Source organism: Lampetra planeri, chromosome 4, assembly GCF_965212315.1.
Source record: "Lampetra planeri chromosome 4, kcLamPlan1.2.h2, whole genome shotgun sequence".
NCBI lineage: Eukaryota > Metazoa > Chordata > Hyperoartia > Petromyzontiformes > Petromyzontidae > Lampetra > Lampetra planeri.
The window spans coordinates 9821899-9838771 of NC_136110.1; the positions used below are offsets into that span (position 1 = coordinate 9821899).

The 16873-nt window shown below is 40.9% G+C and overlaps 1 protein-coding gene and 1 long non-coding RNA gene across 2 annotated transcripts in view; one reads left to right on the forward strand and one right to left on the reverse strand.

Annotated features, from left to right (window-relative positions):
- KNDC1 (kinase non-catalytic C-lobe domain containing 1) overlaps positions 1 to 9447 on the forward strand; it is a 119035-nt gene extending 109588 nt beyond the window's left edge. Inside the window, exons 26-31 of the mRNA XM_078593227.1 lie at positions 645 to 929; positions 2438 to 2514; positions 5555 to 5702; positions 8172 to 8294; positions 8840 to 8899; positions 9073 to 9447. Of these exons, the coding sequence (XP_078449353.1) occupies positions 645 to 929; positions 2438 to 2514; positions 5555 to 5702; positions 8172 to 8294; positions 8840 to 8899; positions 9073 to 9249 (870 nt within the window). The 3' untranslated portion in view covers positions 9250 to 9447. The remainder of the gene's footprint in view (positions 1 to 644; positions 930 to 2437; positions 2515 to 5554; positions 5703 to 8171; positions 8295 to 8839; positions 8900 to 9072) is intronic.
- LOC144717681 (uncharacterized) lies at positions 7295 to 12174 on the reverse strand. Its single transcript, XR_013585136.1, has 4 exons — positions 10820 to 12174; positions 9610 to 9794; positions 9011 to 9207; positions 7295 to 8255 (listed from the first exon to the last, which is right to left on the reverse strand). It is a non-coding gene; the product is annotated as an uncharacterized LOC144717681 (long non-coding RNA).
- Positions 12175 to 16873: the final 4699 nt, after the last annotated feature.

Here is a 16873-nt window from a genome sequence, read left to right on the forward strand (position 1 = left end):
GTGCATGAAAATGCCGTTTATGAATACAATCCAGCATGGCAGTGCATACTATATTTTGTACAAATTAGGTATACCACAGGTTTAATAGGTCTCACTGTTCATGAAGTGTTGTTATTTATAACATCAGGCATCCCAACTGAGGTTGTTTTAACAGGCCACGCACGGCTGAAAAGACCCTTCTAGTCTAAACTGGTGTTGAGTTTATTGTTGAAATTACTGCACTTGAGAGTTCATTGTAATCTTGAGTGGATGAAACTTGGATTTGAATTCAGACCGTCAGCAGAGATGGCTGAATGCTATACGTGTTTAAGCAGAAACAGAATCTTTATTTATCTTGCAAAACCCCGATGAGCTATGAAGCTCTGTTTCCCAGTTGTCCAGTAATCACAATGTCCGGTAGTGTCCCCTGGTCCACCTGAACAAAACCCACATTTGTTTGCACTTTTTATTCTCCATCATCATCATCATAAACACAATGTTTATGTTCGAGGATATTATTTTCTTCACCCAACACATTTAAAGTTCTACAAGACTTTAACTTGTGTCAGCCTAAAATGTGTCAGCTTCGTGTTTATCCTGTTGAGAACCCCTGTACATGTCCTGTCTGCTTATTCATGTATATATGTAAACATACATTTTCACAGAGTTCTCCCCTCAAACGCCTTCCACTGGGCAGAAGGGCCGGAAGGCCAGACGGCGGATCGCCATCGATAGGCACGCGGGAGAGAGGTCTTGAAAGGGAGAGGGCCATTGCGAAGGAGCGGGAATGGGAGAGGGACAAGGGGAAGGGCTGGAAATCTCTGGCGGGCCCTGCTGACCCATGGCTGTACGTCCCAACGTGCCGCGTCGTGGCAGCAGACAAGACCTTGTTCAGTCATCGCGAGGTGACAGCGCTGCAGCTGGCTCAGCAGCTCTCCTTGATGCAGCAGGTGAAACCAAAGATTATTCTGCATGAAAAAACTAATGGTTTATTTTAAAAAAACTACAAATAATGTATTGTCAATATAGCAACGTCATCATTTTTCAATCATACTGAATCACTATCCAGGGTTAAATGGCAAAGTTCATGTCAGTTCAGCAAGTGGGTTTTTTTCCTACCTAGAGTGTTATTATCTTGTATGCATGGGGTTTATCCGAGTGCTCTGCTTTTATCCCACATGCAAAAAACAACCTTTAAAAATGGAATTGGCTGCAAACATCCAAATGCAGCACATACCTCAAAAACAGTATCGGGCCTCGGCAAGCCTCGCCTGAATAAAGCATATTCTTACACGGAGGCAAATTACTTCTGAAAAAAAAAGTTTTGTCTAATTCACCAAACTTGTCCCAATTGTCACAAAATGAAGTACATATAACCAATCAGTGCACCACCCCGTCTGCAGGAGCAGTCCACGGTTCATAACTTAAAATTAATATGATGGGTTTGTTTTATGTGCTCTGCTTGGTGATGGGGCTCAAACTGTAACTAAATGCATTTGAGAAGCCAGTTTAATCAGAGATGTTTGCCCAGATTTGAACCCATACACTCAAGCTCTGACCTTTGCGATAGCTGGCCACCTTAACCAACTTTAAAAAACAATATTACCGGGAAATTATTTCAAGCAGAGTGCTATGGTTTAAATTCAAATAATTAATCTTGTCTTCCAATATTCATGAATCACATATTGTACTGCAGTAACTTGTAATCCAAAACATGTATAAAATGTATGTTTTTCAAAGGAGACATGGGTTTAGATAATTACATCAAAACATCTCAATTAAATTAGACTTGTCATTTATTTTGAAACAGATCCGATGGTAAAAGAATTGACATTAACGTTACCCTCCAGCAGCAATGTTACAACAGACTAAATTTAATACACCTATTTTACAGTACTTGTTTGTGTATCGCAGAAGCTGTTGATTATATTATGAAACGTGTCCAAATGTTCAATTCACTTGGCCCTGATAAGAAATGTTTTATATTATGTACACATGAACCAGCGATGCAGCCATGATGTGGTGGTTGCTGCACTCCTTTATGACCTTGGAGACCTATGTTCGATTCGCGACCATGGCTAACATCAGTGGTGAGGGATATCTGAACTGGTCCTGGGCTTCCCTTAAGCAGTTTAACACGTCGGCTTTCGCGACCAATATTATTCATAATAAAGGTTTTTGGGTTAGATCGCGTTATTGATAAATGTGTCGTAACCCTCCACCACCCGCACTGACCAGTGTGGTGAAGTATGGTCAAGCAACCTCATGACCCGCATGGTGTGGGGAGGCCTTCATTAAGCATTGGATTGACAACGGGCTTTTAATTATTAACATTTTATGAACAAATTGCCTTCCAAGTAGTCGTGCCATAATTGTTGTTATTTACGTTCACTGTATTTTTAAGGTACATTTTTAATGTCAATAATCCATTGCAAATGTCCCCACTCTTCTTGTTCAGGAGCTCTTTCTCCAATGCCATCCGGTTGACTTCATGAACACGCGTGCTCTTGGGCTGAAAGAAACAGGGCCTTTAAGGTCAGAACATCTTGTTTCCAACGTGTCCCACTGCACGTCAATATGAGCATCCAACATTCCCAAATTCCATATTTCTGGCTGAATAATTTTTTTTTATACATCCATATGAAGGTAATCAAAAATATGACACATGGCTAGATACACTGGCGGAGCCAGTCGGGGGGGGGGTGGGGTGGCACGCACCCCCAACGATCCGATAGAAATCCCTCATTTCGATCGGATCATTGGGGTTTATTAGTAATAAATTGGCATTTTGCGACCCCCACTACCACTGTGTAGCTTATTATTACGTGCCAGGGACTATCAGATGATAGGACAATAGTCTGAGTCCATAATTGGCAATAAGTAACAGCAAAGCAGTTTATAATTGGTTTTTTACCCTTTTATCTGGCAACAAAACTGACACCTTTTTTTACAAGGAGTCATGTTTGCATAGACCACAATACCTGCAGTCATAATGCAAACAAAAAGCTGTCTCGGGTGTGGACCAATCAACTTCAAGGACAGTGCATACATTATCAGAGTTATGTTTTTTGTTTGCATTATGACTGCAGGTATTGTGGTCTATGCAAACATGACTCCTTGTGTCAGTTTTGTTGCCAGATAAAAGGGTAAAAAAACAATTCTCATATTTTTTACTCGCAAATGAGGTTCCAATGGAGCAAAGCAGTTATAAGTGACTCACATAATTGTGCACAGTTGCGTATACAGTACACGACTTCCCTGAAGGCATACCTTCAGCGAGCGCGATGCCGATCACACACAGTTCGAATTCGACCCTCGATCGATGGCTGTGCCATCGGCACACACGCGTCGAATAAAAAGCAAGGGACAAGTCCTTACTTACTAACAACTCCTTTAATTTTTCATTGCTGGAGGGGTTGCCCCCCCCCTACCTGAAAATCCTGGCTCTGCCATTGGCTAGATAGCTATTTCACAAACTTCTTAACTGGTTATAAGAATTGCTATTTACAGCATATAGTAAAAGTACTCAAGTTGATGTTTAAGATTGGTTAATTATTCAATGTGACACTCATTCATCAGTATTTATAACTTCTAAACACCCTACAAATTAAATTTAAAAAATCATTCTAAATTTGTATTTTTATAAATTATGAAACACTTCTAATCAATACGAAATGTAATTATAGTATACACGCATAGACCAAATAGCATCTAATACATCCACATGTTTTGGGAGGACCACATTATGTATACAGAAGGGGAAGAGGTGGCACAGTGGTCAGTGCACTGTGCTATGAACCCAGCAACCTGAGATATATGCTTGGTCGTGGCTAAAATCAGTGTCAAGTAATATATGACCCAGTCCTGGGCTTCATCAATCCACACTGACTAGCATGGTGAACTATGCTCAGCACAATCCCCATAAACCGACATTGAATCGGATGGCCTTTATCCAGCAATGGATTGACATAGGGCTGTAAATCTATTTATTTTATACGTTAGGAATATGTACATTTTCTACTATAAGTGGCTTTACAATGGCCAAATAACCACGGAGGAGAAATCTCCGGACACTGCAAATGCAGTGTGGCTCACATGGTAATGTTTTCATCAGTGGATGACCAAATAATTACGACCACCTCTAGACTTGTTAGTGTGAGTTACAGCATGTGCTAGCTTACGGTGGAGAATAACGTCATAAAGAACGACAACAGGCTGCAGTAAATCACAGATTTTATGGTGTTGCCATATGTAAACCTTTTCAATTGGGTGAGAGAACACATATGCTAGCTCAGCAGGATTATTTTAAACATTCCTAACCCTGGTTGATGACCCGAACCATAATGCCCACATAAATTATTATTATTATCATAGGTCTCATTGCACTCATTGAGACTGTGGTCTCTGCATTCCTTTATGATGGGTTAGTTTGTATACCTCCAGTCTTGAATGTGTGTATTCCTCTAGTCTTGAATGTATTTGTCTATGTGCTTATCGAATATGCTTGAACCCCTGTCAGCCAGGCTTCATCTTCAACTGGCAAAATATCACGGGAAAGTGGTATCTATGACCATGCTGGGCCTCCCCTGGGTTTACTTGGCCAAAATTGAATTGGTTTCGCAGTATGTTAACACCAGCACTTGAGAGATGATGGCACCTGGCCATCATTCTGTCACTATATCCCACACCTGAGCCATTCGGGTCATAATAAGCGATCACGAGCAGCAGTTATCTCTAACAGTGTGGGAGAAAATGGGATCTGTGTCAGGTGTGTGTCTTGTACAGCAAGTGAGACTGAGCGGTGTGTTCGCCTTAAAATGAAATCTAATTCAAACCATAAATTACAGTACAAGTTGTAGCCCTTATTCTTAATTCAATGACTCCCAATCCTTAACAACATTTCCTCTGTCAAAAGTCAGTTTTCCAACATTGTTGATATTTCCTCCAACCACATTTAGAGTGGCGGGGGGGGGGGGCATACAAAAAAATGAAGGGGGGCCATGACAGTCACTGTTAAATGAACGTTAAAGAATGTGTTAAAGGCTATAATACACGAAGCTCTCAATCCCTCGTGCATATTAGGAAAGGCTACGATGGGCCCATCGCTTATTTGTACAAATGTTTCCAATTTGTCCAGACCCCACCGAGTATGTCAGACAGTTTGTATAACAGACGTTTAATATCAAATGAAGCTTGCAAATCAAAATAAGGTTACCTAAGCCGATTAGGCAGTGTGTGCGTGAAGTAATTACAATATGTAGAACGCAGTCATCTTTGACTTCAGTATATGAATTAATAAGGAGGAGGAGAGGGTGATTGAGCTTACAGAAGGGGAGGGGGGTGCTCAGCTCCCTCCAGCCCCCCTTCTTTATAGAGCTGATGTTGGTGTAGAGTAATAAATATAATTTTACATTGAGATGTTTGAGCCAGATCATTGCATCGGCAGTAGAGCAGCAGATCGCCGTGAAACCTCCACGTTTTTTAATCGGGCAATTGAATCGTTATATCTTCCACCCAAGGCCTCCGAACGCTACGGGGCTGAATCCCTCCGCTATTGGGTGTTCGTGTTTTTCAGACCCACGGCAGAACCTGCCTCCACAGACCCACCAAGTCTGTTCCTGCCGGAGTGCACAAACGATCATCCCATCACTCGTCTCATCGAGCACTCCGACACAGTCAGCACGTGGATCTCTGCTGAGATTGTCACCTGCGATGGTGCCAAGGTAATGGCTGTTTCCGGCCTTTGCGGATCACCTTTGAGTGTGACAGGGCTCATTTAGTTTTACTCAATGCGTGAAAAAAACACATGTACTTGCATATGAAAATGTGCACGTTGTTTTTTACACGTCGCAAATGCCCAGTAGGCAACTGTTATCTTTTGATATTTGTTTCTGAGGGATTGGTGATTTCTTATGTTCAGTCTGGTGGTCTGTTGAAATGATTTAAATAAATGTAGAAGGAGAGACGTGGTAATTGCTTCAATACAATGCACAAATCAACATACCCTCATGGATGTGTTACATTATGATAACAGCTATGTAGTTTTGTATGCAGCGTTGGTAATTGAGTGCCAAGAATGTACTTACATGAATATATCCAACAATTCTGTACATCATACAACCATGTAGCTCATTGCCGCCAATGCTATATTTTCTAAACCCCCTTAAATATATCATTGAAATATAGCATACACATATATTGTTAATTGTCATATAAATGTGTCTACAAACGTCTGTCTTTATATAGCTGTGAAATTTTTCCAAATGTTTCCTGAAGCAACTTCAGGATGGGCATTGGAAAATAAATAATTAACAGTGCTTTGTCCATTCCGCTGCTGAAGGCCTCCACGGTCTGTATCACTCGTGGGCGCTGTTTGTCCCGACTTTGTCAGGCTGATTGGTACAAGTTGGTAAAGCTGTGGGGAGTGGGAGCCCAGAAATAGTTCAGCTATAAGTCACCGCTGATGTTACCCATGGCCAGAAATCAAACTCAAATTGCAGGTTGAGAGTGCATTGTGCTTAAACATGTACACATAGTTCCCGCACCACCAGTAGCTGAGACCAACACTATTTGTGATTTCCACTAGGGCCTGAATTCTTCGGAACTGTGAGATATAGATCATGACATTATATTATTTAGCCATTTAAAAAATACATACATAAATCTTAAAACATTTGTTTACCAGCAAGAGACAAGAGGCTTAACACTACGGTAATTGTGACTGCAATGCATGTGTAGTGAGTCATTCAGAGGCACTATTTTGGAGGCAACGTTTATCCTACATTTACGTAACACCATTACACACATGACTAAATACACCTATCTCTCACTGTTGTTACACACGGGACCATAAGACACCTATTCCTCTCGCATACGGGATAACTATAACCGGGTCAGAGCAGCCAACGTGCTGTCTGACCCACGATGTCGAAGATGGAGACGAAGACGTAGCCGGAGCACTTGAGTTCCTCTTCACCTGCAGACAGCCTCGATATGTGATCGGAGCTCCCCTTTTATCCTTCCCGGCGCAACCTGGCTCCACCCTCAGCCCCGCCTACCTCTGGAATATTCCCGACAGTACCAGGCGACACCGCACCTGTTCCCTCTCTGGCTCCGCCCTTAACCACGCCTCCTTCGTGAACGCTCCAGACGTTTCTCAGCTACTCTTCCCGTGTCCCCTCGTTCACCCTTGGCCCACATTCCTCACCCCGGACCATCACGCACGTGCTTAACCCGGTGCCGGGGTGACTGGTCCTCACATGCCCCCCCCCACTGCCAGCCGCCCCCACCACACTCCCCCAGTGACCGACTCTGTGATGATTACCTGCGGCATTGGCGGAGGCTGTTATCCCCTACTCTGTCAGTAGGACTCATCAGGCTTTCTTCTGCTCGCACCGAGTACCATGCCCCTAGTGGCCCACTGGATGGTACTGCACGGTGTGTTAGCCTCTGTCCCCATTTCTACGGCACTTGGCGCTACGCGCCGTAGTGATCCATTTAACATCACTACACATGCACCACTGTGCTTTCAATGTCCCTGGACAAGATGCTATTAAAACGCGACGCACTTCACAATGAACGTCTCACACCTGGTTCGCACATGCTATGTCCCTTGAGGTTCCTTCCATGAAATATATACGCACACGCCGGATGGAGGCTTATATATTCCTATTCGCGCATAGCATCCAAGCATGCAGAGGCAATGATGAAAGGTTACCCTGTCCCCTACACAACTAGGATGTAATTGGTGAGGAAATCCATTATTGGTGAAGAAAGTAAGAAGGGAATTTGCGTTGGTGAGGTTCCTGTGCAATGGCATTACAATGTCTTTATTTATCCCGGAAGTGCTCAAACTGAACCTCAAGGCTATCTTCTTCAAAGTTGTAGATTTTTTTTCCAGTCTCATTTCCTACAATCCAGGTGTTTGTGTCAAATATTATAAAGCCATGGTTTGATGGATTTTTAGAAAATGCCTTTTTATTTTACCCCACACGGTGCGTGTAAATGAGCAACATGTGGAGAACATTGGCATAACTCCACGAGCAGCCACTCTCTGTGATGAGCACATTTCTCGGATCACGTAGCACAGGCTGACAGACGAGGGTCCGACTTGGCATTCCACCATCGTTGTTCTGGCATTTTAATGTTTGGGCACTGGGTGCTGAACTGTGTTGGTTCATTTTGTTTTGCAGAGTCAGCTGGCAGTGCTCTCCAAGCTGCTGTGGGTGGCCAAACATTGCTGTGACATTCGAAACTTTTCCACTGGCATGCAGATACTGCAAGGCATGGAGAACATCATAGTCAGACAATTGCCAGTATGTAATAAATGTCCTTTTCGTACACGCACACATACACATATATATTCTTGAAAGGTCTGGTCATTAATTTCGAATGACCTTTTAACATAGGCTATGCCATTCTTCCGGTTTCCATTTGATAAATAGAACCTTAATTTGCAGATGTGAATATTTTAACAAGTTCTTAATTAATTCAATACTAGAATAAGAACCCATATTTAATAGATGCCCCCGTATAATTGCACATTATAGATACATTAATTAAGCAATATATCCGTTCAATGGTGATTACATTTAAGTTGATAAGAATTGATTTTAGAAATCATGTTGCCTAGCTACCACAGTATAAACATACTGATTAGTAATAACCAAAATAATATAACTATATCTTATGTAAAGCAACTTGAATAAAACATTATTGAAAGTCAATTTAATTTTGTTGTGTATATGTCCTTTGGGATAACTGGTTTCATTATTAATTCTATTTATGACCTATCTTTATTTAAAAATGTACTTTCTCATGTGAATTAAGCAATTTCCTAAGTAATTTGTTGTGCCTACAGGTATGGAAGCACGTTCCACCAAAGGTGGCAAACATTATGAACCAACTGAATGATGTCAAGGTAGACACTTAATTTCATATAAATTTCGTGCTCTTTAATGTATTGTACGTGTAAAGTGCATCCATGAATATTCTACTGATGTATAAAATGATTTTAATCAAACACACGCACCGCACGGCAATCCCACTGGTTATGATATCTCCAATTCATTATATTCTTTATTCTCTTGTCAGATGTTTCTCAAGCGCGATGGCATGTGTCTGATGGAGGAGGGGTGCCACGTGAAAAACCCCACAATTCCTTGCGCTCGCATCTTTGCCATGCACGTGCAGCAGCTGGAGATCGGTGCCTTCACCATGGCTAGCGGCCTGTACAAGTGGAGCAAAATCAGGCAAGTGGGGATTAATTAGCTTGCCCTGTGGTCATTTACCTCATAATTACATAAAAAATGTCGTGGTGATTGTAGTGTTATTTTTAGAAAAGCATGTGAAGGTGCAACCATGCCCAGGCAGTACTGGTGAAAGGGCCTGACCACGGATAACCCCAGATATTAGGAGAATTTTCCAAATAACTCCATGTATCCGTGGTCCTGACTGTGGATAATTAAAATAATCTGATGATTAATTCTGCTAAACCGTGGTCTGGACCCCAGATATTTGGAAGAAAGAACCATATTTTGCTGACCCCCAATAAACAATTCACATATAATCAGGTCACAGAAACGGAATTTGACCGTATTTATGACAGCATTGCTTGTGTGTACATTGTACCGTGTTTTTTTTGTGTGTGCAGATCAATTTCAGAGACGGTGAGTGGGATTCGCATCCTTCAGGAGAGCCCTTATCCGTTTCGGCATGAGTATGAGCTGCAGGCTTGGCTCAGGGAAAGGATTGTCTATTTTGGCCTCGCTGACATCCAGGCTCTGGCATCGGAGAACTCGACAAACTTCCAGCCTCTGCATGGAGACAGGGGCATTCACAAGATCAAAGAGGCATTCCTTCGTATAACAACTTGAGCCTCGGAGCTCGATCAATGTTACCTCCCCCCAAAAAAATACACCAACCTGGTGCGTTTGCTTGCACCGCACCTTCCAAAGGAAGCAACCGAAGTAGTGAGTAAAGGATGTTATCGAAAAAGCGTGTTTGTGCAAGGTCCAGACTGACAGCCAGCGCTCAGATGAGAATGATGTAAAGTTTTACTGAGCGTGCCCACACATGAGCGTTATCAAATCAAAGGGCAACGGCAATGGAAGAGAAGGTTTGACACGGTTGTGTAATATAATCAATTAGGTACACAGTGCTATCAAAATAAATAAAGGGATGAAAGCAATATTTGCCCTTTCATAATTATATTTTGTCTTTCAAAAAAACACATTAAGGAAATGCATTAAAAAGCCAAAAAAACTAAAGATACAGTATATGTGTTTATAAGTATTGACTTTAATCATTCACATTATGGTTATTTTTCAGATTTTGTTGGTTTCACGTCTGGTTTTATTGGGATTGGTTCATGTCATCTGCTACATTAAACCAGTCAATTCCCAAAACACGATACTCGACTATGGAATTGTTTTGTCCTGTCACGAACAGCTATAAACACAAATGTTTGCAACCATATTATGTGAACACAACCAAATTAGAGTCAAGTATAATCAAAGGTTGCATGCACACTGAGCTATTAACAGTATATAAAGCATGATGTCAACAACTTTGGCTTTAATTTGTCGAATATATAAAATTGTGAACAAACCTACCTGGAGAACACAAGTGGATCTATATTTGCATCTATAATATCACACCTCTCGTTCTTACACATTTTTTTCGAACATTTCAATTGAGAACTCTTCTGAATTAAGTTAAAGCATTCACTAAATTAAATCTCCGTAGGTGTTATCCTCCATTGTGATTGTACATGATACTGTACTTGTAAGTTAATTATGAATACTGAACATTGGCGACATGTGTATTGTAGTTGTCTTACCTCTCTGGCCACTCTTGTTAACGTCTGTATACAGGCCGTTCGGCTATCACATACAGAGTAAGACAAACTGAAGGTCTGTCATCCAGTTATTGGTAACTGCATATTCCTTGCAATCATATAAATTACAAAGTCCGCATCTCAGGATCGCCTACATTCTGTGTTGGCTGTTTCAGTCGCGCGGTCACATTGTCGTCGATGCCACTTATTTTGTAATTTAAATCCTAAACAGAGAATCAACGCCGCATGTATTTGAACCCATTGTTGCCACATGTACAGAATCAGTGTCAACAAACGTGTGCTTTAAATAGTACACCAACAGCTGTGGGGTTTTATGAGCATGCTGCTCCCATTTGAAATGTACGGAATTCACTTATCGTGTGGGAAAAGACGCCATTTTGTGTTCACACAGTTACGTGCACTGCAGTAGCTCGAGTGTTGGTGCCAAAACACAAACACCACGTGCGTGGGTCCAATGGGTTTCAAATATCAACGGAAAATAAGATCAACGTGTTGCTGTAATTACATGCCGAATTAAAATGTGTAAATAATAGCCTGTGTAAATTGATGAATCGGCATCAATCAAAGCACCCTGTACGTCCCACATGAAGGCCACTTAATGGATTACAATTGGTGGGAAATCGTGGTTACAACTGTAATTGAATCGTAATGTAAAAAAACTGGACCGACCGGTGGATAATTATTTGAAGGCACATTGTTTCCGTGCTCTTTGCAATTACAATTGACATATCCCTTCATCCTAATGGGAGAAATAGGCTCATTATTAACAGCTTGGCGTGCTCCGATACAACCCTAAGCCAACACATGGCTGTTATAACATCCAGTTTTGTGACCCCTACCCTTACAAGTGATTCTTATATACAATACACATTGCGAGTATCCATTACATATGGTCATTTGTGGTGGTCCCACTGCAACGAAGTATTGTATCTATCGTACAGAGGCTGCTACAGGAGGGGTTCTCTCGTATCTGGTGTTTTTGAAAGCCAATGAATATCAAGACAACCGCTCACGCTGCTCCATTTTTGGGAGCTGTATACCTTGTAAGTGCGTATTATGAAATGTAATGCAGTATTGGCTGTTTTAGAGGGTGGGTTATACTTGCTTTGGTAAGTACTTACTGTGTTGGAATGGTTATAAATGTTGTATTGGCCTATATTTTGTATCTGTATTTCTGACCGGTTTATGAATCCTGAAGTTGAAGCAAAGGCATTACATTGCTCTACTGTATGACTTTGTTCTGACTGCAGTATTGCATTGCATCTGATATCTGTGCTTTATTGATGGGTTGGCATGTTTTGTAATTAAATTGCATTTCTTAAAAAAAATACACACTACTGCAAGTTCCTGTGTTTGGTAATTTGTGTGCGGAAGGCATGGGGAAATTACTATTTACTTTTTGACACCCTTTAAATCAGAATTGATGGTGTTACTTATTATGAAATAATTGCATCGTTACAATTGAGTTACTGTCTAATTGAGGAATACATGGCTTGAAGGACATTCAGGTCATAGTAAATTGCTGTAGGTAAGCTAATGCAGTATATTATGTACTGAAGTTGTAAACACAATTGGTGTTTACTGTTAAATCCAAAATTTTATTTTAGTGTACAGTACTTATAAAAACCCTACACATGTAACATATTATACAGTTTATGTGCCATGTGGTTAATATGAAATACCATCATGGCGTGACATTGACAACCCCAATTATGAGTTATTCTCGGTGCATAGGCCGGAATGTGGGTTTATCATTAGTGGTGCACATTGTTGGTGAAGGCCTAACACAGGCAGGTCTTGCTCTCGAGTAAACTCCATTGCATTGATAAAATGGAAGTGGGAGGTTTGGTTTGGGTGGAATCATGGTCGTGGTCATCTTCTGGCTTTCTATAAAAGGTAAAGAAAATGTCCCTCAATTGATAATATAGGTTTTATTGGGTTTGATCGTGTAAATCTATATGTTGGAGAGAAAACCCACATTTACACCGAACTCGTAACTAATTGACATGTTTTGTTTACATGACAAACCTTACTAATAGGCTGTGTCTGGTGGTGGCGGGTTAAAGAACACATGTATATTCACGCGATCTCACCCAAAAAAAACTTTTGAGGATAATATAGGTCGCGAAATTCAACGCGTTAATATGTCCCTTAATGGTCTAGAATTACATAATTCCGAGATTATGGCGATGAAGATGCACAACGTTAATATAGTTTTGTTGTTACGAGCTTTTCACAAGAACATATCTCTGGAGCATAGCCAGTGACATGCGACTCGGTGTGTCACCACGGTGAGAGTACCAATTCTCACAATTTCAGAGTCCGTGAGAATTGGTATGGTACAGCACTTTAGGAAACCACTCGCCGCCACTTCTCTCCAGAGCTATTAGAATGCGACGCGAGTCGGAGCAGAGTCGTACTCAACTTCAGCTTAAGGGGGCGAGGTGTTTAAGTGAAGTGGCTTAAATAGTCACTGCAGTCTTTGTAGGATGTGATGAGTCGAGTATTGAGGGGCAACTCGACTACCAGCTGTTAGAATATTGGTGCAGCTTGTAGGGTAAGACAACATAAGTGTTTTGGCTCCAGCTATTCATGAGTGGTCAAACAAGATAGAACAAGACCGTTTTTAATGTCATGTCAGCCTTGGGAATATCTTGAGGCACACAAGCTGCTTTATAAATGTATATTTACGGTAAGAGTCATGATACATAATTGCTAAATTAAGTAATAGACCGTGTGTAATAAGAGTGATTTTGCAAAATGTTAACGTGCAATTTCTAAAATTCTTGACGGTTTAATTGGATGCCATGAAATATTGCAACAATATTACATGCATATATTCCCACAGGAAATGTAATAATACATATATATGGGGTGGAAGCTTGTTATTTCGCAAGGTGAAGTTCTCTGCCACTTAATTTGCCACATCAGCAAATGTTCATGAATTACAGCACTGTCTTTTGTATGCCTTCTGTTGCGTTATTGTATTCTGAAAATTACACAAGTACCAGCAATTAAGTTAATATAATGGAACCCCACATTCTGTATTTACATGTGTCGTACAACAGATTTGGTAGACCTTAAAGAGTATTTTTAATGGGAACTTTGCAGGCTCAGATGATACTTGAAATGCTTAGATAACACGCTTGCTAAATATGCATCTTGTTCAGGAATCAAACCCACGTCACTGCGTTTATAGGGGTGTGCACATATGCATGCATACTGTACATATTCAATACCATGCATCCATATAAATACAGTACACTTGATTATCCACGCTAATGACGGATAATCCAAAAATATGAATTTTCTGAGGATCTGTGCCAAAAATCACTACAGTAGGTATACATTATATTTAAGTGAAGAAAATTTAGTTTGTTAATGAACAAAAAATTTGCAGTATTTTTTTTATTGATTTTGTTTGTAATACAAAAGTCCATACAAAACACACTCACTTAAACATGTTTGAAAATTACATATAGTATCTAGTTTCTGGTTTAAAGTAAAAAAAAACACGCTTACATTTCTCTGCCATCGGACAGTTTCCTCAATTAAAACTCACGAAATAAATTATCGGATGAACCACTCAAAATGAAGCATAACTACAATTTTGATTGTAACTATTTCAATTTATAACGATTACTATCAACACCGGTCGATGCACATGCTCAGTGATGACACTTTCCTGCTCCCGTGCAGAAGATGAGGCCCACTAAGTGGACAGCAGCAGTGCCACGCCAATCAACATCAATCAAACTCCGCCCACTGTTGGAAAGGTATGCGACTACTGTACTGTAGAGGCGATCACGTGAATTTCGGATTAATCACAGCACGTTGAAGCACATGACTTGTAATACACATTTTCAAGAATATTCTTGGGTCTTTTGGTAAAATCACGTAGATAGGTTCAAAGAAAATAACAAAAAATTACGACGTTTCGATCGCAAGAAAAGCGGTCGTCTTCAGGAAAAGGGGGGTTTGCGTCCAAGGCAAACTGTTTATAAGGGTTTGAAATGGGCACAGCCCAAATGTCAGCAGCCAATGATAATGTACGTGGTGGACAGCCAACCCGACGGTGGTTAGTTTTCCACCAATAAAAGGGCTGCCAGGTGAAAATTAGCATGTTAAAGAGAGATTAGCATGTTAATGGAGATTGCAGCGCCGCAACCAAGGGGTCGTCGCACGAATTGACTGTGAAAGTGTAAGTTTGAAATGGGCGTAGGGGACAACTAACATCGGAATGTGGTAGGATGGGAACATCATAACGTACTTCCAATGATTGCTCAGTTTGTACCCATCTTCTTGGTTGAAATTGTGTCTGTGTCTATATATATAGATGGCTTCATGAACGAATCTTTGTTGATAGCCAGTGGGCTTGCAAAGTACCTTCGTCTTAGAGAAATTAATTTCGTGTAAGCCCACCACATTGGAACAATGATCAGCCACGGCCGAGGTATTGGTCCTACCGAGTTTCAGATCTGGCTCATGTTCACGAACACGGTCCGAGACATGTCTCTTAGTTTCCCCAATGTAACTACTGCCGCAGATACAGCTTAGTTTGTAGACGCCGGGTAAACCGCACGCGGATAATCGAGTCTACTGTAGACACGTATGCAATATGTCCACACATATGTACGTATAACGGGATGCAGGGAGTGGGGGGCAGTGGTTGGTTGCCATGCGATATAAATCTGGCCGTCTGAGTTAAATCCCTGGACACTGCTAACACCAGTGGAATTTGCTGTCTGAGCTGTTCCTAACCCCTTGCCTTCACCAACCAACACTGGCCAGCGTGGAAGTGTGGTCATTCAACTGTCATGAGCGGCATCGTGTCGCGAGGTCTTAATCCAGGTATTCATTGCAAAATAGTATACTCCTGCATATGATTTGTCATAAGCAATGTGTTTTACATGTCGCCAGTTTAAGATATTTATTTGAAGTAGCTTTATGTCACGGAGAAACTGGAATTAGTATGTGATGAGCCATAATGACAATGTCCGGATTTAACAGAGGGGCTTTAAGGGGCTTACAGCCTAGGGCCTCAGAATTTCAGGGCCCCCATAAATACATATTGATTTAGAATGGTTGCTATGCAATACTGTAGCACTATGCTATGTCCTGCAGATAATTTGTTAAAGTAACACCGATATTACTACAGTACCAAATGTGTGGTGAAAGTAAAATGGTTTTGTTATTTTTTTACTTTAAATTTTATGTTTCATATCACATTTTATAAACTATCCAAGTTAAATAACAATGGCGTGTTTGGCATCACGCATGGATGGTGGTCCAACGGCAAAGAGAAGAAATGGATTACTATACTGTAATACAAAGAGGGGTCCCCCAAAAGTAAATACAACCCCAAGGCCCCTTCACAATTAATCCAGCCCTGCTTGACAGTAATGTACAGAGCTGGATTTAATTTTAATAAAAAATAAGTTTGCAGACAATCCTGAATTTTTATCTCGCTAAAAGCTGGTCCTCATTTTTCTCATTTCCTTTTCACAATGGGCAGAGGTGAAAAAAACATTCCAAGAATGAGTTCCATATGGGATGTCGATGGCTTCTCTCCAAAGGCAATTGCACTTGTTTGATGGTGTTTATCTGTTTATTCACAGGCCCATGCAGGGATGTTTGATTCACTCATGTGACTATTATCATTGCTTCTAAAGCGTGCAAGCATCTTCACAACTATTTTCTTCTTTCAAATAGGCGCAGTCTGGCAATAATGAGCCATTGTGTGACCAGAATCTATTGAATACGAATATGTATATGTACAAAAAGAGCAGTTTCTGTGCCAAAATGGCAATGTTAGAAGTGCAATTCCCTATTCTAGATTTGAAGCTTTCGTGACTGCAAGGATTCATACTCTTAGGTTTTTTCGGTAAAGTCACGTAGGTAAAAAAAATAATAAATCACGACGTTTCAGAGGCAACACAAGTCTCCGTCATCAGGTGGGACCGTCACTTGATACAGTAAATTTAGCTGTGACGGAGACTTGTGTTGCCTCCGAAACGTCGTGATTTATTATTTTAT